Consider the following 21,086-nt stretch of genomic DNA (forward strand, 5'->3'; position numbering starts at 1 on the left):
AACGGGGAGTAATATTTGTTCCTTGTCTTAATTTTAAAGCTAATTAAATATTTGAGTATAAATTTAGCTGACTAGCTTGTGAAGTGAGCAAACAAGAAATTTGCCTTCTTATAAATTAATCATTTAGAAGTCTATATATGCTATTCTTTAATTAGATTACCAAGTCTTCCCATCATAATTAGCAAGTAATTAACTCAATTGTGATTGATGTTGAGATGCTATTGTTCTATGCCTTATGTAATCAACAATGAGTCAACCAAATGTGCTAAGCATGAATATTCATGATATAATCGCCATATATATCTCACCTTGATCTGATTATGCACATTAAGTTTTAATGAATTAAATGATACTTCAATTTATCTGAAATATTTGTCAACAATTCTTCAATTAGTCAAGATAAATTCAATTACATTAATTTGCTTACGTACCTAATAAATTTAACAATAGGAACACCACCAAAAAAAGTTATGAAAATTATCTATGACCATATTGTTTGTATGAGTATGAAAAAAACAAACTTTACAGATTTTTTCACCTAATCGACTATGGTAAAATTAACAATTAATTTATCGGATTATACACCTTACGATAAAATTTATCAAGAACATTTACAAGACTAAGATGAGTTTTTAATATAAAGACGAGAACAATTTTTATTCTCACTAATTATAATTAAGCATAGAAATTGAGTTGATGAGTAAAAGACGGTATGTAATTTGGTGATGACTTTTATGTGGAATGGAAGAACATGAGCACACGTAGTTTTCATACTATTATTTCTTTCGTTACTTTGTTTTTATTTTATTTTTTCCACATCTTAATTATTTTGACTTAACTAAAACAATTGTGGTGAAGAAACAAATCAGACTTCACAATTGTTATATTTGTTGTAAAAAATAATATGCATTAGCATTGCATAATTTTCTTTTAAAAAAATATATTTATTACAAAAATACTCCATATATATGATACAAAAGATGTAGAGTTTTTGTAGGAATAATTGTGTTTTTAATCGTGCTAATGTATGCATTAAAAGCTAACCTTTGCATTACTAATATCGGACCATGAATTTCCATGAATAATATACACTTTAATATACATAGAATGAAAAAGTATACCAAATACAATACAATACTTTGGTAGAGTGTATTAGAAAAAATAATGTATGTATTAGCCTTGTGTATTACTAGTTCCTTGCTTGGTATTCTTTTTCAACTTATGTATAACTAATGCAAGCATTAGGTATACACTCTATTGAGTATTAAGGTGTGCATTGCTAATACCGTGGATTTCTAGGTATTAGCAATGAAATGATTTTAATGCATGCATTAATATGATAAAAGACTCAATTGCCCCTCAAAACCTTTTTTACATCTTTTCCATCATAAAAGTGAAGGTATCTTTGTAAATATTTTTGTTAATGCAATACATACTATTTTTAATGCATCAAACATAATGTATTAAAATAACCTATGTATAATTAATACAAGCATAACTAATACATGCATTGCTAATACATGCATTGCTAATGCAAGTATTACTAATACACTCTATTTAACATTATTCTCATACACTCTACCAAACGATCCCTTAATACACAAAGCTAATACACGCCTTATCATTTTTGAATTCACTCTACCAAGTATGCAAATTGTTTACATTATGAGTGTATTATTATTTTATTCGTGTAAGCATCAAGTTATTTTTAAGAAAATGGATAGTCTTCATATTTTAAATTTTTTCGTGCAATTTATGAGAAACTAAAGTAATTCAAGATTTATTTCTATACCATAAAGGATACTTAATAGATGAGGTTACCTTTTTTTTAATAAAATATCTCAATTTTGAAAGGTAACCTGAGTTTACTAAATACATACTTATTAATCAAATTTTTATACGAATATCGAAATCCAAAATTCTATAGGTAATTACCAAGTCCTTCAATTTCTTCCACTCTGGTTCTCCCACTTATTCCGCAAGGCATATCCGTGCACCCACGCGCACGCGGAACTGTAGAAAGTTATTCCCACTTCCATCAAAATTTCACTTTTCCTAAAATACCCCTACCCACTCCTTAAATACAAACATACAGTTTTCTCCCATTCACCACAAACTCTGTTTTTTCATTCCAAGAGGGAACAATGAAAATGAAAGCTGGTGGCTATTCCTTCTCGTTCAAGAGACTAAGTAAGAAGGCAGTCGCCGGAACTGTTGGTTCTGAAGTAGGTACTCATGCCGGAGATCATCATGATTCCTTAACTCAGCCGCCACTGCCGCCGCATCCGCAGTCGTCGTTACGGTGGCGATTCAAAAATCTGTCTTCTGGATTGAGGTGGAAGAGTAAAAGGCTTTACAAATTGCGATACTGGTTCGTTGATTGCTTCCTCTTCAAAATTGTTTCTGTATTTGAAGCCATTTTTCTCGTCTCTGCTTTGGCTTTCTTCTACCTCTGCTTCGGCTGCCATATCTAGATTCTTCCATAATTCAAAAATTAGCCTACATAACAGTGGAATTCTGAAGAAATGTTGAAATTAGATTTATTTTGTTGAGGTTTTTGTAATGATTAATCGTATAGAGAAAGTTAGTGGACTAATTTGCGTTACTAACTTAGAGATTCTTTTGTAATGTAATCTTAATTAATTAAGTATTATTCTTTACTTCAATTAGTCCTAGATATTTTCGCCTTGTTCTTTGTTCTTCCCGTCTCTTTCGGTCACGATACAATGCTATTGAAGATATGTGAAGCCACGATCTATAGATATATAATCAAATTTTACAATACATTTAATATAATATAGATTTAAAAAAAATCTAAAAATGAACAATATCGAGACAAGTCCAAATGAAATCACAAATCAGGACAAATTTTTGGAATTAATGGAATTTGTTTTTTCCAATGAGATCGATGCGTAGATATTTCAGGAAAGATATTAAAAATAAAGTTATACGGATATTTATGCTAAGATAAAATGAGGAGGATGTCTCCAAAAGACCGCGTTTGTGAAAATACACTAAATATGTTATAATTAATAATACTCTAGTTTTTAGTGTATAAGGTCATTTAAATTTTTAGTATCTACGAATAACGTTTAGTAGATATATTTTGAACTATATTATTGTGCTGGATACTATCTAACGAACAAGTCATGAAAAATGCTCTGATAAGTATATACTTTTCCTTTGAAAATATCTAATTGAATTCGTTAATTTTACAGTAGACATGAAAGTAGTTCCTTCGAAACGGTAATATGCTTGAGACAAAATTCACTTTATAATTAAGTTTCTTTAAAAGGAGATTAATGAGCTAGCTTAGCTTGGACCAGTTCAGTTAAGCTGCCACATTTTTATATTTTTTCTTATGATATATGTGGGACTTACGTTACAACTTGCCCAATTATTGATGAACGGACATATGCTTTATATAAACTATATATATATATATATATATATATATATATAGGAGTAGCAAATATAACATTTTATGGTCCAACGGCCATCTAGAAAAAGAGCAAATGGCCCTTTATATGACAGCTAACTATGACTTAGAATATGTCTCCGGTGGATCGAGCATTATAGATTCACGTGAACTTAATAATTTTTATTTAAAATGCATGTATGTGTGCACGAGCATAAAAAATTCACAAAATCATATATTTGATCATCATAAATTTATTTATCGTTATAATGTTTACTTAAAAATATTAAAAATTATAAATTTTAAATTATGAATTTGTCGATATTCTACCTGACTCCTGATCACGTACATGGTCCTCTAATTATGTTATGTTTTGGTGTAACAAAAAAAAAGACTGAAATTAAATGACGGTTGATTTTATAATACGTATTAATTTGACCGGCTCGACAAGTTATTAATCCCTTTTGCAGACTATAATCAACACAACTTAATTATATGTAGTGTAATCACTTCTTGGGATAAATGTAGTGTAATCTACTTTTCATATATAGAATTAGTAGATGCCCTTAATCATGTTGTATATATTAATAACACCACCATCAACATATTTAGTGAAGTTTCACATATGAACTTAGGGTAGAGTATTGTACGCAAATCTTTCACTTTCTTGTGAATGTTGAGTGACTATTTTTGAAAGACCGTCGATTTATGTACTGCAAAATCAAGTACAAAAGGAAGAAAACAGTAAAAAAAACATAACAACTATCAAAAAAGCATTGTAATAAATATAATGTGATAATCGAAACATAATAACGATTGTATTTATATTAATGGGGATTAGTATTTTACTAAATGGTCTGGTGATTGGTGGAAAAAACTTCAACCAGACAAAAATTACCTCACGTTTGATGTTTAACGCTTTATTAATTTGGGATTAGGTGGTACTTCAGCATTTGATTGGGTTGACTGAGTAGTCTCCAAGCAAACTGTTATATCCGTTGAGGACATATATTTTGTTAATCCAACTGGACAATGATTAGTACTTAATTAGAATAGTGAAAATTAATTTTGTAAAGTAAAGTCCCCCTCAAATTTAGTCGATTCTTCTTATCACTTTTTTTTCTTTTTTACATTTCCACTCACTCAAGAAGAATATTGAATTATACCAATTTCAATTGAATAAAATAGGATAATATTGTTTGATCGTGAGATTTGGTCTTTTTTTTATTATTATTATTATATAGTTCCCTTAAAAAAATCAAGTCCCAAAAATTGTCTAAGTTTTTGTGTGAAATTTCATCTCTACTTACAAAAAATTGAATTTTTCCCAAGTAAAATGTATACATATATAAACACAAGTTTCAGTTTTTTTTCAACGAAACTTCAGAAAACTCATTTTCAAGTTTCAACTAAATCAGTGACCAAACGATGACAAAGTATTTTAAAAAAAAACCCTCCATATATGTAGATAAATAATGTAGAATTGACAAGTCATTGTTAAATTTCAATGCCCTATAAATTATTGTATATATAAAATATCAAATGAGTGAATGGTTTATGACATAACTTGTACTTAGAGTCAAAGTAATAAAGTATAATACTAGTAGCATAGAACGAGTTTTTTTTTTAATTACATAAAATCAAAGTATATAATATATATGATTGATAGCTTTAAGGTATCATCCTCTTATAAGAAGAAAACACATTGAAAAGCAATTGGCAAATGGAAAGGGGAAATAGTAGAAATTTCACAAAATAAGAAAAATAACATTAAGTTTAATATTATGATCCACGTTTGACGATATATAGAATGCATTTGGTGATAAACGCGGATGAGTGACTCCTTCTTTAATTATAGGTTTAGTTTTGAGTTTTGAATATGAAAAAATATTGATAGAAAACGCTATTTTCAAATGATCCTTATTTGGTGTGATTTTGGAACAATCGATGCAATCTGAATATCGAATACCAAATATCCAAAAAAAATAAATTCTTTGAAACACCTAAGCGCGTGATGCATACCTTGATCATTGCATGCAAAATTGTAAGCACTTCGTGAGAAGTTAATTGAGGTAGAGTAATACTCCTTTTTTCCCAATTTATGTGACACATTTTATTTTTTGAGAGTCAAACAGTTTAAGTTTGATTGGAAATTTGCTCATGAAATTTTTGATTTTTTAAATAAAATTTATATATTTATAAACTACGTAAAAAGTATTATAAATCACAACAATTGACATTTGAAGATATATGCAAAATTTACGGTCAGAAATAAACTTGTTTGAATCTCAAAAATCTGAAATGTGTCACATGAATTGGGAAAGGGGGAGTAATAAGTTATCAACTTCATAATTAGTTACTTTTGGTGGTAAAGTTAGTTATGTGAATTCAAGTAAAACTTCAATATGTTGGATTTGGGCGGTCCGTAATCAGTTAGATCTTGTGCAATTTGTATGGAGCACTTACTATTACTATTTATCGGAATAAGTCTTTCCGCTCTATTTTTGGGATGCTATTGTCATAGTATATTTATAAAAAGTTATACTCTTGTGCAAATGATGCCATGTTTAGTGCCTTTTTATGATAGTTGTTTAATAAATGACTTTATTTTTATTCCTCCAACTTTTGAATAACGATTTAAGGATTATTTTTGAGTAAATTAAATTTTTATGAGAAAACATTGGATCACCTTTAAAAGATTAAGTTATTACATATGTTAGAATGACATTTAATATCTTGTCTTTTAAAGTTAAACAATATATGAATAAATATTAAATCCGAGTTTAACAACTGTCCTAGAGGATAACTTTTAAGGGCTATAATTGGCATCGACAATTTTTAAACATAGAGACAATTCTAAATGGTGATCTTTAAAAAAGATATTTGCGTAAATTATCTTTCGGAAGTCTCTCTAAGGGGTTGATTTGAACATAATCCAACCTATCAACCCTTTTTCAAATTACAGAAATTCCACCTTTTAGTTTACTTATTACCATTATCCCCTATAAGTTTTACAAATCTCCAAAATCCCTCATTTTCACGCATCAGATTAGTGTATCTCACGCATCAGATTAATGTATCTTGCGCATCAGATTAGTGTATCTCGCGCATCAGATTAATGTATCTCGCGCATCAGATTAGTGTATCTCGCGCATCAGATTAGTGTATCATGTATAAAATGTACATATTTGTGTATCATGTATAAAATGTACATCAGATTAGTGTATCTCGCGCATTAGATTAATATATCAACGCTTATATTATTGTATTCGTTTGAGAAATTTATGTAATTATAAACTTTTAAAGGATATATTGTAATTTTACCTATGTGATTTTTGTAATTTGCCTTTTCTTAAAGAAAAGCACAGAAGAGCCCACTCAAAATAGCCCACAAAATAGGGTGTGAAGTGAATTTAGCCCAAGTCCCTTTTCTCAACTATTAATACTCGATAGTCTATGATGAAAATTAGCATAATGCTTTAAGGTTAATAATTAATAATACTCTTCGTTCCTATTTATATATCATGCTTACTAAAAATAAATGATCTTTAATATTTGTCATTTTGAAGGATAACATCCAATAGTGTTGAAATTAAATACAACATCATTTAATTTGTTGTTTGGTTAGCAAGTTTGGGATAAATAAATATTACCGGGATAAGTAATCCCTCTCTTTGGGTGGTAAAATAATTTCGGGATAAAATAAGTAAATGACAAATACATCCCTTTGTATTCTTTTTATACATCACTTTCACACACATGAAAGATATTTTTGTACAAATAAGTGTTCTTAAAATTTATGAAAAACATAAGTATTATTTTTAGTACAACAAATCAAACACTCAATAAAAAATAATCTTCGCAAAACTTATCCATCATAGATAATCCCATCATAACTCGTATTTGAACCAAACACTACTTAAAGTATGAATTTGACCAAGGAAAATTAAATGATTAATTCATGTTCATTGATCAATTAATTAAATAAATAATTTTTTGTTCATTTATTAAAAACTCGAATATTAATTAAGAATACAATATAAACTTATATAGCTTCTCAAGGGAAGTGAAATATAAATAGAAACGGTCTAAGTACTTCCAGACAAAGGATTAAGCTACTAATTAGTTATTACTAGTTACTAGTAATTAATGAATGTGAAAGATTCCCATAACCTGGTCGTCGTTAATCGCGTCCGACGTGTAAACCCACGCCCCCCACTAACTTCCTCCAAAACTCTCTGCAAAACCCTAATCAGTTACCTCGGGTTTTCGCCCTAAATTTTCCCGCGTCAATCACCCTCAACTCTCATACTTGCTCTTCACTTTCAATCTGATGGTCTTGCTTAGTTTTCATTTTTCACCTGAAAATGTTGCACTTTCTTTCCCTGCTTCTTCTTCTTCTTCTACTACCACTGTCTTCTCCTTTTCCGGCGACTGGTCCTCACATTGCCGATGTCAACATACTGCTGCCTCCCAAAATGACACACCCAGTTGAGTACAGACTTCAAGGAAGTGATGGTTGCTTCAAATGGTATGTCTCTAATTCCGACTCTGTTTGGGAAGTTTGAGTCAGTTTGCTTGCACCTCGACTATCCTGTTAAATGTAACTTAGGTATATATGAGAAGAAATTACTTAGCTTATCTGCTTATGCCTGGTCTCAGGTGGTTTCCGTTCAAACTGCATGGACCGTTTTAGGCTACAACTTCATGTGTAAATTGCTCTTAATGTTGGTGTATTAGCTATAAGAGTATAGGTGGTACGTTTGAAGGAACTATTGAGCTTAGTTTGGTGTTTTAGTTGTGCGAGTATAGGTGATAGATTTCAGTGAACTTTTGAGCTATGTAGGCATTCTCTTAGCTCTGTTCTCTGTTTAGTTCTTGAAGTTTATGCTGGCGTTTTTTTCTGTTGCTGATTGTTACTTGTCTTGCTTTCTTTTGGGAGCTGAGGTTTTGATGATGGGTGATCCATTTTTTCTTAATAGGCTATTAATAGGAAGTTATTGGGGGTTTCAAGAGCCATGATAAGTGAAGTTTGAATAGTTTATGATTACAAAGGATATCAATAGTAACATATATTGCTAAGTGTTTACTTTGATAGTATTAAGGAACGGTATTAGATGCAAAATTATTCAGGCTTGAATAATGTTTTTTGCTTCTTTTTTATGGTCTATGTTTCATAGGACAAATCTCATGCCATTATAAGTTTATTGAGCACTTTAAAGCCATGATTCATCACCTGATTTTCTATTGACAACTGATAGTCTGACCTCTTAAATTGTGAAAAGTTGATGCTGGTGTAACTTTTAAGTAACTTTCCACTTCTTAGAAACTCTTCTTATGGATTTGTACTAATATTTTTCTCTCTGCTTTCCGTGTGTCTGCCTTTTGGATTTAGGACATGGGATCATCACGATATTTTAGCTGTGCTGCCTGAGTACAATGTGAGTAATCAATGCTCTACAAGTGCCCGCTTGAAGTCAATTGCCCCTTATAGTGGTCGAAAGGAGACTGCTGTCTATGCGACAGACGTGCACACTGGAGCTGTTATCCGATGCAAAGTTTACATTGACATCTTCTCTAGGATCCAGATATTCCATAGTTCTATCAAACTTGACCTTGATGGCCTGGCTACTCTACGTGTCCGTGCCTTTGATACTGAAGGTACTTTTCTACTTTAATAGTTTATGTTGATTAGTTTTAGTTATTACTTTAGTTTTTGGACAGAAGACAAACAGTTGATTGCCTAAGAATAAAAGTGTGCAAGATTTCATAATTTAAATAGCATTCGAAACAAAAGTAGGAAGCCATTTTCTAGCTTAGTAGACTGTATATTTCTTTCAGCTTGTTCTTCAAAGCCATCATTTGAAAGTGCACTTGTACTGTGCAATTCCCTTCCCGAACGCGTAACAGTCCTTGATTGCTAGTTGTTACCCTACTGTTTTGATAACCTTAGATATTTCTGGAAATAGTGTCTCAGACTCTTTAACTGAACATGGCTTTTTGCTACTTTAGGCTGGGATCTTCAGTTCATGTGTTTTACAAGTGACTGATCCCCATATTTATACTGGAACCATATCCTGAACCAAAAATATGGTTTTTATCTGATATGCATTGTGTGGTTTCACTTTGTTCCTCTGAAAAGTAACTCATATTCTTCCCTGTTCTAAAGAGGTTTTTGAAACTGGTATTTTTCATATTCTTCCCTGCTTCAAAGAGGCTTGTTTCTTATTGTTTGATGTGTTCCTATTTCCTATATTCTAATGTGTCCTGATTATCTCCGATAAAGTAGAAGTACAAAAGAAAAACTAATATTACAGAATTCAGTATATATTGTACATTTCAATAATCAAATTATTCTTGTATATGATCTATATGGAAAAAAGTACATAATTCTTTCTGTATCATAAGAAATGAAAAACTACCTCTAAATCTTATTCTTCTTGACATTCACTTAAAATTCTTAAGGATTAAAGAGTGTCACCCATTTTTCCTTCTTTTGTCTGGTGGGTAGATTAGCCAAACATAAAAACCAAGGGTTTGAAACAGTCTTACAGACTTATCTAGTACTGTAAAGCAACTAAATGCTCATAGAAGTATCCTGTAGGTAATAAATATAAAGTTTTCTCCCAATTTTTTTATGTGATGCATGTTAAATAACAATAATATCTTATTCTCCATAAATCTCCATACATGCATTATTACCATTTTATTTCATTTTTATAGTGGTAATAGTTCCGATTGTTTAATATGTATTTGCTGATTTTTCAGAGAATGTTTTCTCGTCTTTGGTGGGCATACAATTCATGTGGGACCTAATGCCTGAAACTGATGGATTGCCTCATCACCTGAACCATATCCCTTTGAAGGACTCTCCATTGACTGATTGTGGTGGATTATGTGGTGACCTAGATATCCAAACAAAGCTTGAAAATAGTGGTGTGTTTTCTGATCTTTATGTTGTAAAGGGGACAGAAATTGGCCATGAAATAGTGTCTGTTCATTTGGCTGAACCATCAGTTAAATATATGGAAGATAAAATTGTCCTAACCGTGGCAGAAGCTATATCGCTGGAGCCTCCTTCACCGGTTTGTGTCCTTATTGGTGCGGTTGTTCATTATAGTCTTAAAGTTATCCGCGGGAATATGCCACATCTTGTAACCTTGCCTTCTGCTTTTCACCGATGGTCTGTTTCAAACTCCTCAGTTGCTCAGGTAGATAGGATGGTGGGTACTGCTAAGGCTTTGAACTTGGGAATAACAACAGTAACTGTTGAAGATACTAGGGTGGTTGGTCATACACAAGTGTCTTCTTTCTATGTTGTCCTCCCAGATTCCTTATCGTTGTATATATTACCTCTATCTCTTTCTGGTGATCATATAGAAGGAACTGAACCAATATCCTCTGTGGCACGCTGGTATGTAGTTTCTGGTCGGGAATATCTCATTCAAGTAAGGGTTTTCTCGAAAGGAACATGGGCACAACAAGAAGTTTACCTTACGGAAAATGATGACGTTAAGTTGCATGATGACCCATCAGAAATTTGGAGTATAGTTCCCTCATCCAATCGCGTCGGAGAGAAGGGGATATCCAGAATCCTAAAAGCTCTCTCATATGGTCTGGGAAAACTGACAGCAACTCTTACATATAGCACTGGTCATGAAGAAACAAAGGAAATTCTCAAGGTTGTTCAAGAAGTTATGGTTTGTGACCAGGTGAAGTTCGGCATGGAGGGTGCCTCCGGCAGTATTACTCTTCCTTGGGCACCTGGTGTTTATCAGGAGTTGGAGCTAAAGGTTACTGGGGGCTGTGCAATGGTGTCTGGTGACTACAAATGGTTCTCTTCGGACATGGCTATTGTGTCGGTATCTACTTTTGGAATCGTCCAGGCAAAAAGGCCTGGAAAAGTTACTATAAAGGCAGTCTCGGTTTTTGATTCTCTAAATTATGATGAGATAGCTGTTGAAGTGAGTTTGCCTTCTTCAATGATAGTACTGCCTAATTTGCCGGTGGAGACTCCTGTAGGTTCATATCTTCGAGCTGCTGTGACATTGAAAACAGTGGATGGTGGCTTATTCTACAAATGTGATGCTTTTACCCCGTCCATCAAGTGGAAAACTGGAAATGACGCTTTCATTGTTGTGGATGCTGGTGAGACCTTCATTTCTGAAAAGCAAGAAAGTCTTCCAATTGGTTCTGAGAAATATGTCCCTGCATGTGCATGGACCTATGTCTATGCTGCTAATTCCGGTCAGACGATGCTACATGCAACATTGTCAAAAGAATTTCAACAGTATGATCACTCTACCGGCGGTTCTATTGTTCTGCAAGCAACCTCACGTATTGCAGCATTCGTACCTCTCATTTTGCACCCTGCAAGTGATGGAAATCAGTTTGGTGGTTATTGGTTTAATTTGGTACAGGCTGAAGCTGATAATCGCTTAGAAAATATGGAGCATCTATATCTTACCCCTGGCACATCTTTTGAAGTGATGCTTCGTGGTGGACCTAATCGATGGGATCAGGGAGTTGAATTTGTTGAATCCGTGGAAAGTTTGGATGAACACAATCTTAGGGTTCAAGATGGGGCTATAGTTAATCAAGAATTTACCAGCTATGGGAGCACATACAGAATCAAGTGTCAAGATTTTGGAATCTTTAGGCTTCATTTCAAACGTGGGAATTTAATTGGAGAGGGGCATCCTCTGCCTGCTGTATCTGAAGTGCAATTGTCACTCACATGTAGTTTTCCATCATCTATAGCATTAATAGCTGATGAAACTGTTAATTCTGTTGAAGTGATCCAGTCTGCAGCTCAGGCTGACCGTGGCAGTGGAAGGATTCGTACTTCCCCAGTCACAATAGCAAATGAGCGCACAGTTCGACTATCAGCTGTTGGCATTAGCGAGACTGGAATAGCTTTTGGAAATTCATCTTCTCTTCCTTTGAAGTGGGAGCTTAAAGATTGTGATGATCTGGCATTTTGGGATGATATCCACAACTTAGCAATGCTATCGACTTGGGAAAAGTACTTGGTCTTGACAAATGCAACTGGACTCTGTGTTGTACGAGCAACAGTTACTGGATCAGTTGATTCTGTTAGCCATCGTCACACTCTTAAACATTTTCCAGGCTCTGAACATGATCTTACAGATGCTATACGTTTGCAACTTGTTTCATCCTTAAGGGTCTATCCAGAATTTAGCTTGTTGTATCTCAATCATGATGCAAAATTGAACCTGTCAATTACTGGAGGAAGTTGTTTCATTGATGCTGCAGTAAATGATACTCAAGTTGTGGATATCATTCAGCCTGCTTCCGGTTTACAGTGTGTACAACTACTACTGGCTCCTAAAAGTTTGGGAACTGCACTTGTGACTGTTCGAGATGTGGGGCTTGCTCCACCTCTTTCTGCTTTCTCTGTGGTTCAAGTTGCAGATATGGAATGGATTAAGATTACATCTGGAGAAGAATTGAGTATTATGGAAGGGTGTTCACTATCCATCGATTTTCTTGCTGGAGTAAGTGATGGAAATACTTTTGATCCTTCACAGTATGTTTACATGAATATTCGTGTTCACATTGAGGATCATATAATTGAACTTGTCAATGAAGATGATTTTTCCTGTTGTGATGATGGATATGTGAATGTGCCTAACTTCAGAATACGGGCAACACGCCTTGGGATTACCACACTGTATGTCAGTGCTAGACAGCATACTGGACATGAGATACTGAGCCAGCCAATTAAGGTAGAAGTCTATGCGCCACCTAGAATCGATCCTAGTGATATTTTCCTTGTACCAGGGGCTTCTTACATGCTTACTGTGAGGGGAGGCCCAAAAACTAGTGCATACATTGAATTTGTCAGTATGGATAATGAGGTCGCAAAGGTCCACACAGCCACAGGACTAGTTTCTGCAACATCACCTGGAAACACCACCATAGTTACCAAGATGTACAGGAATGGAAATATCTTTATTTGTCAGGCATATGGTGAAGTTAAAGTAGGTGTTCCTTCTTCAGCAATGTTAAATGTTCAAAGCGAGCAGCTAGCTGTTGGCCGTCAAATACCAATAATTCCTTCCCTGTCCGAGGGGAATTTATTTTCATTTTATGAACTTTGCAGAAATTATAAGTGGATTATAAATGATGATGAGGTGTTGAGTTTCCAAGCAGCAGACAGCTTACACGTTGGAAATCATGGAATGCACATGTCCAAGGAGAAAGGCAATGGACTGACAGGGTATGTGGGTGACAATGACCTTGGTTTTATTCAAGTATTGCATGGAAGATCTGCAGGGCAGACGAATGTTACAGTTTCTTTCTCCTGTGATTTTGTTGCTTACAAATCTTTTTCAGAGTCAAGATCATATACTGCATCTATTTCCTTGTCAGTAGTGTCTGAGCTTCCACTTGCTCTGGGATCACCAATTACTTGGATTCTCCCTCCACATTATACCACGTCTGCTCTTTTGCCTTCAGCTTCTAGAACTTTCAGTAAAGGGGATCCAAGTATAGGTAAGGTTACTTATTCTATATTAGGAGACTGTAGAAGAAAGGCTGAATTGGAGGAAGATGATCCTATACTCATTGATGGGAGCAGAATAAGAACAAAAGAGAGTGGCAATCTTGCATGTATTCAAGCAAAAGATAGGTCAAATGGAAGAGTTGAGGTGGCCTCTTGTGTGAAGGTTGCTGAAGTGACTCAAATACGTTTCACTGCAGAAAAGTTGCTGGTTCACACATTAGCAATTGGTGCTGAAATTGATGTTCCAATCAAATATTATGATGTGCTTGGAAATCCTTTCCTTGAGGCTCAAGATGTTATTCCGTTTGGAGTTGAAACTAACTACCATGATGTCATCTCTGTCGAGGATGCAGTTGATGGCACTGGAAATGTCCATCTCAAAGCAATCAGTTATGGTAGAGCTCTTGTGCGAGTAGGTTTCGCCAATGAACCAAAGAAATCTGATTATGTGGTGATTCTTGTTGGTGCTCATTTGCATCCTCAGAATCCAACTCTTCACCTAGGAAGTGGTCTTAACTTCAGCATAGAAGGTCTAAGTGATCAAGTATCTGGTCAGTGGTTTACTAGTAATGCAAGCATTGTGTCTGTGGACCAGCTATCTGGACATGCCAAGGCAATAGGGGAAGGTTCTGTACAAATTATCTTTGAGTGTTCGAATATGAAACTGCAAACTACAGTTACGGTGTCACAGCCAGAGATGATGTCTGTTGATGCTCCAAGGGAAATCCTGACAAATGTGCCGCTTCCTGCAAATGGATATAGCTTTCTTGTAAAACTCAATGATGCTTATCGCCACAAGTACAAATCTGCTAAAAACAGGGCAATTTTCTTGTTTGATTGCCTGGTTGATCCACCTTATGTTGGTTATGTGAAGCCGTGGGTTGATCTTGATACTGGTAATTCATATTGCCTTTTCTTTCCTTACTCTCCAGAAAGTTTGGTACTTGCCACTCCAAAGTCAGGAGGCATTAAACAGGATTTAGCTGTTACTATTAAGGCATCACTCATCGGAGAGCAGAATATCTCAGGATCTGCATCAGCACTTTTTGTTGGAGGTTTCATCATTCCGGGAACAGAAGGAGATTCATTGCAGTTAAATCTAACCCCACAATTTAACAGGAGTGTCCTCACTGTTGTAGGAAACACAGATGTGAGTATCTACTGGCATGATCGGGAACGGCTAGCTGTCAGACCCATACATGGAGAAGATTCTCAAGGAAGAAGCCGTGCACAGTATGAGATCAAAATTCGCAGAGCAGAAAAGTTTAAAGACAAACTGATTTTTACACTCCCAGCAACTGGTCAGATCATGGAAGTTAATGTTAACTATGAACCTGAAGAGAGAAGAGCAACAACTGCTAACCTTAATCTATGGGCTACTGCAGCTGCTTGTTTCATCTTGCTTATTGTCACAGCCACTGTATTCATTTCTTACTTGGATCAACCTGTGAGATCCCGACCATCTGCTCCTCCTGGCACGCCGAGTGTAGCTGCACCTGTAACTCCTGAGCGAAGCAGTCCTGCTGGAGTAAGCGAACATTCCCCTCGGACACCTCAACCTTTCTTGGATTATGTTAGGAGGACAATTGATGAAACTCCATACTACAGACAAGACTTTAGGAGGAGGGCTAACCCTCAGAACACTTACTAGCATATTGGGGGACCAATTCTCCCCTTCCCTCCTCCCCCTTTTGCCTTTGCCAGATATGCCAAATGGTTTCTCAGGTAATTGCCAAAGGTCTTGAATCTGGCTGCAAACTTTACAATGATAGTGGTGTAGTTTTGTTGGTGTAATTTTGTGTAGAGTATTGCAAGCTGTGTGTCATTGGATACTTTCTTGAGAAGCAGCCTCATCTGCCAAAAAAATTCTTGTGTCCTGCTTTGTGCTGGAAAAGGCAATATAATAGCACATTCTACAGTATAACTTGCCTATGCACAAACTAGAAAACATCTCCTGATGAAGCAGTTGTGATTTTGTGCTCATCATATTTGGTAAAATCAGGTCTGAATGTGAAGACAATTTTTAAATTGCTGCACTGTCTAATTATTTTGATTATTGCAACTATGAGTCTTTGACTATTTGGCTCGAGGGTTTCTACACCATCTATTTCTTTTTATAGATACTTTTGTTATTGGAAGGAAGTAAAACAATACTGTAAAACTACAACAATTATGCGAGCTTTATTTTAACCTAAATGTATGTACAGATGCAAAATTCAGTAGTAGTGTGAATTTTTTTTTGTTTCCCACTCGATATTGCATTGAAGTTTGACTAAATTTGGATTTGTGAAGTGAGGATGAAGTAATATTTACCACTCCACCACAAAGCTTATTGGTAGTAGACTAGTAGTAGTGCGAATAACTCTTAAGTTGAAATTGTCTGACCCAAATTTTGTAATTTCATTTGTTTATATGAAGACCGTAGAAAACTTTTAATGAAACTTTACCTTTAAAGGATTCAGTTGAGTAGTATAGTAGCAAAATTTACAGGAGGAATCAAGTAACTTCAAAAAATCTTAGAAGGGCAGTACTCGTAACTCTATTAGACTACAATCAGGACCACTAATACTTACTCACAATGTATATTATACACCAAATCATGTAACTTTACTATAGTAAAGTGATTTAATGAGGTAATAATGCACACATATAAATATGGAGTGTAAATAGATATTTACTTGCTGTTATTTATCATTTAGTATACAGAAATATCTTGGTGCACTTTTTGTTGTTTTCTCATTTGGTTTTATCCTTTCTATAAAATATCCACAGCTTGTTTAAAGCTGCTAACTTTCTTATCCCCTGGCCAGAAATTCACTCCATAGACAAGAAAGAAATAAAAGAAGATGAGCATCTCAATCTATTCACCAGTTTCTCCCAAAAACCAATTAGTATTTTTGAAACTAAATCAGAATCCCCTTCTACTAGGTGATTCTGTTCTTCCAAAACGCGTTTCATTTGCTAGGAGAAAATGTACCACAAGGGCTCTGCTTTCATATTCCAAAGATGCAGTCTTGAAAGAATTTCATGAGAAAAAAGCACTAAAGGTATCATTTTAACTATCACTTTTTTTGCGAGTTTCATAGTCTTATCTATCAGTTGTTTCCTTTTTCCTACCCGACTAACATACCTCAACTATTAGTTATTACCTTTTCCTACTTGAACTACAGTTGAGGTACGTTTTAATACATAGATGGTGAAGTTCAGGTAGGAAAAGAGAACAAGTGTATAAGATAAACATGGACAAAGGAAAATCATGCTAAAATTACTAATGATTCATTGTTCTGCTTCAGATTATTGCAGGATTGCAGAATCTGGACAAAGAGAATGTGGCTTCTGTTGTTACTGCTGCAGATAAGGTTTAGTCTTATCCATGGCCTCTGTGTTCTTTCACAAAGATAGGTCGAATGTTTTACAATTTTACGTTTTTCAAAAGAAAAAAATAGGCTTTATGACTGTATGTTCTTATCAAGGGCTAAGTAGGAATTGTAATTGTTAGGATTCTGTGTTGTGGAGTTTTTGAAATTTCATTATATGTACTAAGCCTAACTCTTTGATCTGCTTATAGGGAGGTGCAACACATGTAGATATAGCTTGTGACCCTGAGCTGGTGAAGCTCGCTATAAGCCTGACTTCCCTTCCGGTAAATCCTCTGCCTAAATTCGTTCAATTTTTCCTTTGGCCCGCATCATGCAAGATTTAAACTGATCTATGGATGAGCTGTAACATAATCTCTGATCTACTATTTCAACCTTCGTCGTGGATTTGTCCTTAGGCAACATTTAAATGATGGGACGACTTCTCAGGTCTAAATACGGTTCTTTTTGTGAAAATATTCATGCCAAATGTGCCTTAAACTTTATCTTCTACTCCATCCGCTAATTGCAATTTTCAATTTATCTGTTATATCTGAACATTCTGGTTGAATAATGTATATTCGTTGGTCATTCTACTTCCACAAATCATATACAATCGGAGGATGATAATAATTTGATCTTACATATTCCTTGCATGGAGTGCTTTGAGCTTGTCAGTTTAAAAATCTCCCCATTTTAGGCATTTACGTCCTCAACTAGTACCTCTTTTAGTTGCATGGATTAGCTTAAATCTGGTGTCACATGCATGCAGGTTTGTGTTTCTTCTGTGGATCCCGCAGCATTTCCGGCTGCTGTGGAAGCAGGTGCCTTAATGGTATGATTTTTTCTTATTCAATTCCGTTCATAAATACCATAAGCAAGAATATGAAATAGTTCAGCACCATGTTACATAACCTCAAGTTCTGTTTCATTGAGAGGAGTAAGTTCCTTTTCGTAGCTCATCATAAAGAAAAGTTATCTGGTGCAGGTTGAGATCGGAAACTATGACTCGTTCTATGAGAAGGGATTGGTGTTCTCTCCTGAGCAGGTATGTAGGATGACTTTTCAGTCTCATAATGTCAAATTGATCAAAAGACTTGAGAACTAGCAACTATTACGAGTTTGATTTTGGTTAAGAATCTTTGTCTATTATGTCCATTACTTCTCACTATGCTGCTAATGCGTTTCAGATTCTGAACCTAACGAAGGAGACAAAGAGGTTACTTCCATCAGTGGTATTATCAGTCACTGTGCCTCACACGCTAAGCCTACCTGATCAGGTTTGAAAAAGCACATTCCTATGACATGCTAAGTTCAAATTGAAGAAAAGTCACTTTTTTTTGTCAATCTTCATATCATATTCACAGGTCAAGCTGGCCGAGCAATTAGAACTGGAAGGTGTTGACATCATCCAAACAGAAGGAGGAAAATGCTCTACTCCATCAAAGGCTGGTGTCCTTGGGTTAATCGAGAAGGTAACACAACACATTTGTAGTCTACTACTAATGAGGATTAAGCTATCTGCTGTATCTGTTGATACTATGCTAATTGAAAGTGAAAAAGGAACAATCAAAGTTATTTCAATCGTCATGGTTATCAATGATTTCTAGTATAAACTTCATTTTGATATTGTTCATTTACATAGGCAACACCAACACTAGCAGCTGCTTATTCGATTTCAAGAGCTGTCAATATCCCCGTCATGTGTTCATCTGGATTGAGTGCAGTCACAGCACCAATGGCAATCGTAGCTGGAGCTGCTGGCGTGGTATGCCTTACTTACACTATCTTTAATCTTAGGGAACATTCTTCTTATATATCAAAATACTTGAGGCATCTCAACCAAATCATTGAAACTTGTGTGAATGTTGAACTCAGGGTGTTGGCTCAGCCATCAACAAGCTCAACGATCAGGTGGCAATGATCGCGGAAGTCAAATCCATAGCTCATTCATTAGGATTGTCAACCAAGAAACAGAATTTATTTGAAGGGAGCAATTTGAGACTGTAATCCAATCTAATGTAGTAGCTCAAGACCTGAAGCAGTTAGGAATTATTATGAAACTAATAAAGATTTTCTAGCTCTAGTTTTTCTATTTTTTCCTCTCAGAATCATTTTACATTAGTTATTATAAAGGAATAATACATAAATATGTCTTTTAGTTTGGTCTCCTTTGACATTTATGCCCTCTTACTTTGGTGTGCACCAGTAGACACTTAAACTTGTATGAAGTCGAACAAGTTGACACATGAGTCATACGTGGAATAATACAATTAGGTCGCCATGTACGACTCAAATTGCCACGTAGGATGTCACATAGGCCATGCGTCTATTTGTTCAACTTTATACAAGTTTAAGTGTCTAGGGTGCACATCCAAAGTTGGAGGACATAAATGTGAAAAAAGACCAAGTTAAATGACATATTTATGCCTATCCTAAATGAGTAACTACAATATTATTTTGTTCCCAAACACACACATGAAAGAATATGAATCTAAAAGCCAATCAATTAAACAACTTAAATTAGATAAACTCTCTTAAGACTTTATTGAGTAAAAAAGTTTGCTGATTTGGTTTTGATTAGGTATAATAGATGGGTGTTTGGTTAGAAAATTTTCTGAAGGGGTTTATGTGCTATCAACATGTAATTAGTGGCAGATACAAAATTTTTAAATTACTATTACTCCTATATATTCATAAAATAAGTTTGACCCTATATTAATCTATCTTCTAGCTCCGCCTCTACATATAATGGTAATTGCTAAACCCCTTTAAATTTCTCCATATTATATTTGATACTGGTAGTAATATTTATTCAAGATGTCAGCGTTCAAATAATCAAATGTCGACTAGGTTTCACCATAATGTTTTAGGTAAAAAAGGATGTAATTAAGCTTGAATATTGTGATTATAGCAAGCAAACTTATTTTATGTTTTCTCCATGGTGAAGTAATTGAGTTCAAGAATATTCAACTATAAACCTACTAAAAATAAATATTTCACAATATTTGTCATTTTAGAAAATTAAGACATAATTAGTTTTTTGTTTCCATCTTTACTCTTAGTCATAATTAAGAAGAGATATTATGGTACAAAAGACAGACGTATTAAATAGAGAGGAGCAGTAAATAATGATGATTTCTTCAAATTACCTCTAGTTAATGTTTTTTTATATAGGGTGTGCAAAATAAAGCATGATCAGTAAAATAAAACGAAAGGAGTCACTTAGTATGTTTGTGATAACCCCTAGCTCGATCATCATATCAGCAATAGAATTTAATTGGGTAATAAAAAAAATAGATTGCCTTACATTTTATATTATGTTGTACCATTGATATATTGGTAAAGTTTTTGAGTTTTGAGTTTCATGTATACTTATTTTAATTATTTATACTTAATAGGTTCATCAACGTATTAATTGAAACAAAAGTGAGGTTCTTTTATTTATCAAAATTCAGGTAATTCAATCCATTGACTATTGCCTTGAATAACTAAATCATTATATCACATATATATATATATATATATATATATATATGTATGTATGGGGATAAAGTTAGGTTTGCTATCCATTTCAGACTTTATTATGTAGTTATGACATTCAATGAGGAACACCTAAATTGGGTGCACCAACATCTTCAATCAGTCTATTAAAATCTTAGACATTTGACTATATGAATCTAAATGTAGTTAAAAAAAAAAAAGTAGAAGAAAAATAAAAATAAAGAGATGAAAGGTAACCATTATGCCATCACACATATAATTATAGTCAATTTTGATGAAT

At 34.3% G+C, this 21,086-nt stretch overlaps 3 protein-coding genes across 3 annotated transcripts; all 3 read left to right on the forward strand.

Annotated features, from left to right (window-relative positions):
• The first annotated feature begins 2,114 nt into the window (after positions 1-2,114).
• Positions 2,115-2,666, forward strand: LOC125848381 (uncharacterized). Its single transcript, XM_049528235.1, has one exon. The coding sequence runs from the start codon at positions 2,145-2,147 to the stop codon at positions 2,472-2,474; it is 330 nt and encodes a 109-aa protein (XP_049384192.1). The 5' UTR covers positions 2,115-2,144; the 3' UTR covers positions 2,475-2,666.
• Positions 2,667-7,618: 4,952 nt separating this feature from the next.
• Positions 7,619-16,171, forward strand: LOC125846242 (nuclear pore complex protein GP210). The gene is made up of 3 exons (XM_049525617.1): positions 7,619-7,949; positions 8,814-9,079; positions 10,187-16,171. The coding sequence occupies exons 1-3, from the start codon at positions 7,786-7,788 to the stop codon at positions 15,595-15,597; spliced, it is 5,841 nt and encodes a 1,946-aa protein (XP_049381574.1). The 5' UTR covers positions 7,619-7,785; the 3' UTR covers positions 15,598-16,171.
• Positions 16,172-16,693: 522 nt separating this feature from the next.
• On the forward strand, positions 16,694-19,382 carry LOC125848334 (uncharacterized protein ycf23-like). The gene is made up of 9 exons (XM_049528186.1): positions 16,694-16,993; positions 17,240-17,305; positions 17,515-17,589; positions 18,075-18,137; positions 18,291-18,350; positions 18,493-18,582; positions 18,670-18,777; positions 18,948-19,070; positions 19,181-19,382. The coding sequence occupies exons 1-9, from the start codon at positions 16,793-16,795 to the stop codon at positions 19,310-19,312; spliced, it is 918 nt and encodes a 305-aa protein (XP_049384143.1). The 5' UTR covers positions 16,694-16,792; the 3' UTR covers positions 19,313-19,382.
• Positions 19,383-21,086: the final 1,704 nt, after the last annotated feature.

The sequence above is a fragment of the Solanum stenotomum genome, chromosome 12, assembly GCF_019186545.1.
Source record: "Solanum stenotomum isolate F172 chromosome 12, ASM1918654v1, whole genome shotgun sequence".
In the NCBI taxonomy this organism is placed as follows: Eukaryota; Viridiplantae; Streptophyta; class Magnoliopsida; order Solanales; family Solanaceae; genus Solanum; species Solanum stenotomum.

Bases quoted from the DNA above. Each gene is read 5' to 3' on its own strand.
- LOC125848381 (XM_049528235.1), top strand. From the start codon at position 2,145: ATGAAAATGAAAGCTGGTGGCTATTCCTTCTCGTTCAAGAGACTAAGT.
- LOC125846242 (XM_049525617.1), top strand. From the start codon at position 7,786: ATGTTGCACTTTCTTTCCCTGCTTCTTCTTCTTCTTCTACTACCACTG. The intron at 7,950-8,813 runs GTATGTCTCTAA...TTTTGGATTTAG, and splicing joins AGTGATGGTTGCTTCAAATG to GACATGGGATCATCACGATA. The intron at 9,080-10,186 runs GTACTTTTCTAC...CTGATTTTTCAG, and splicing joins CCGTGCCTTTGATACTGAAG to AGAATGTTTTCTCGTCTTTG.
- LOC125848334 (XM_049528186.1), top strand. From the start codon at position 16,793: ATGAGCATCTCAATCTATTCACCAGTTTCTCCCAAAAACCAATTAGTA. The intron at 17,306-17,514 runs GTTTAGTCTTAT...ATCTGCTTATAG, and splicing joins TTGTTACTGCTGCAGATAAG to GGAGGTGCAACACATGTAGA. The intron at 18,583-18,669 runs GTTTGAAAAAGC...TCATATTCACAG, and splicing joins CGCTAAGCCTACCTGATCAG to GTCAAGCTGGCCGAGCAATT.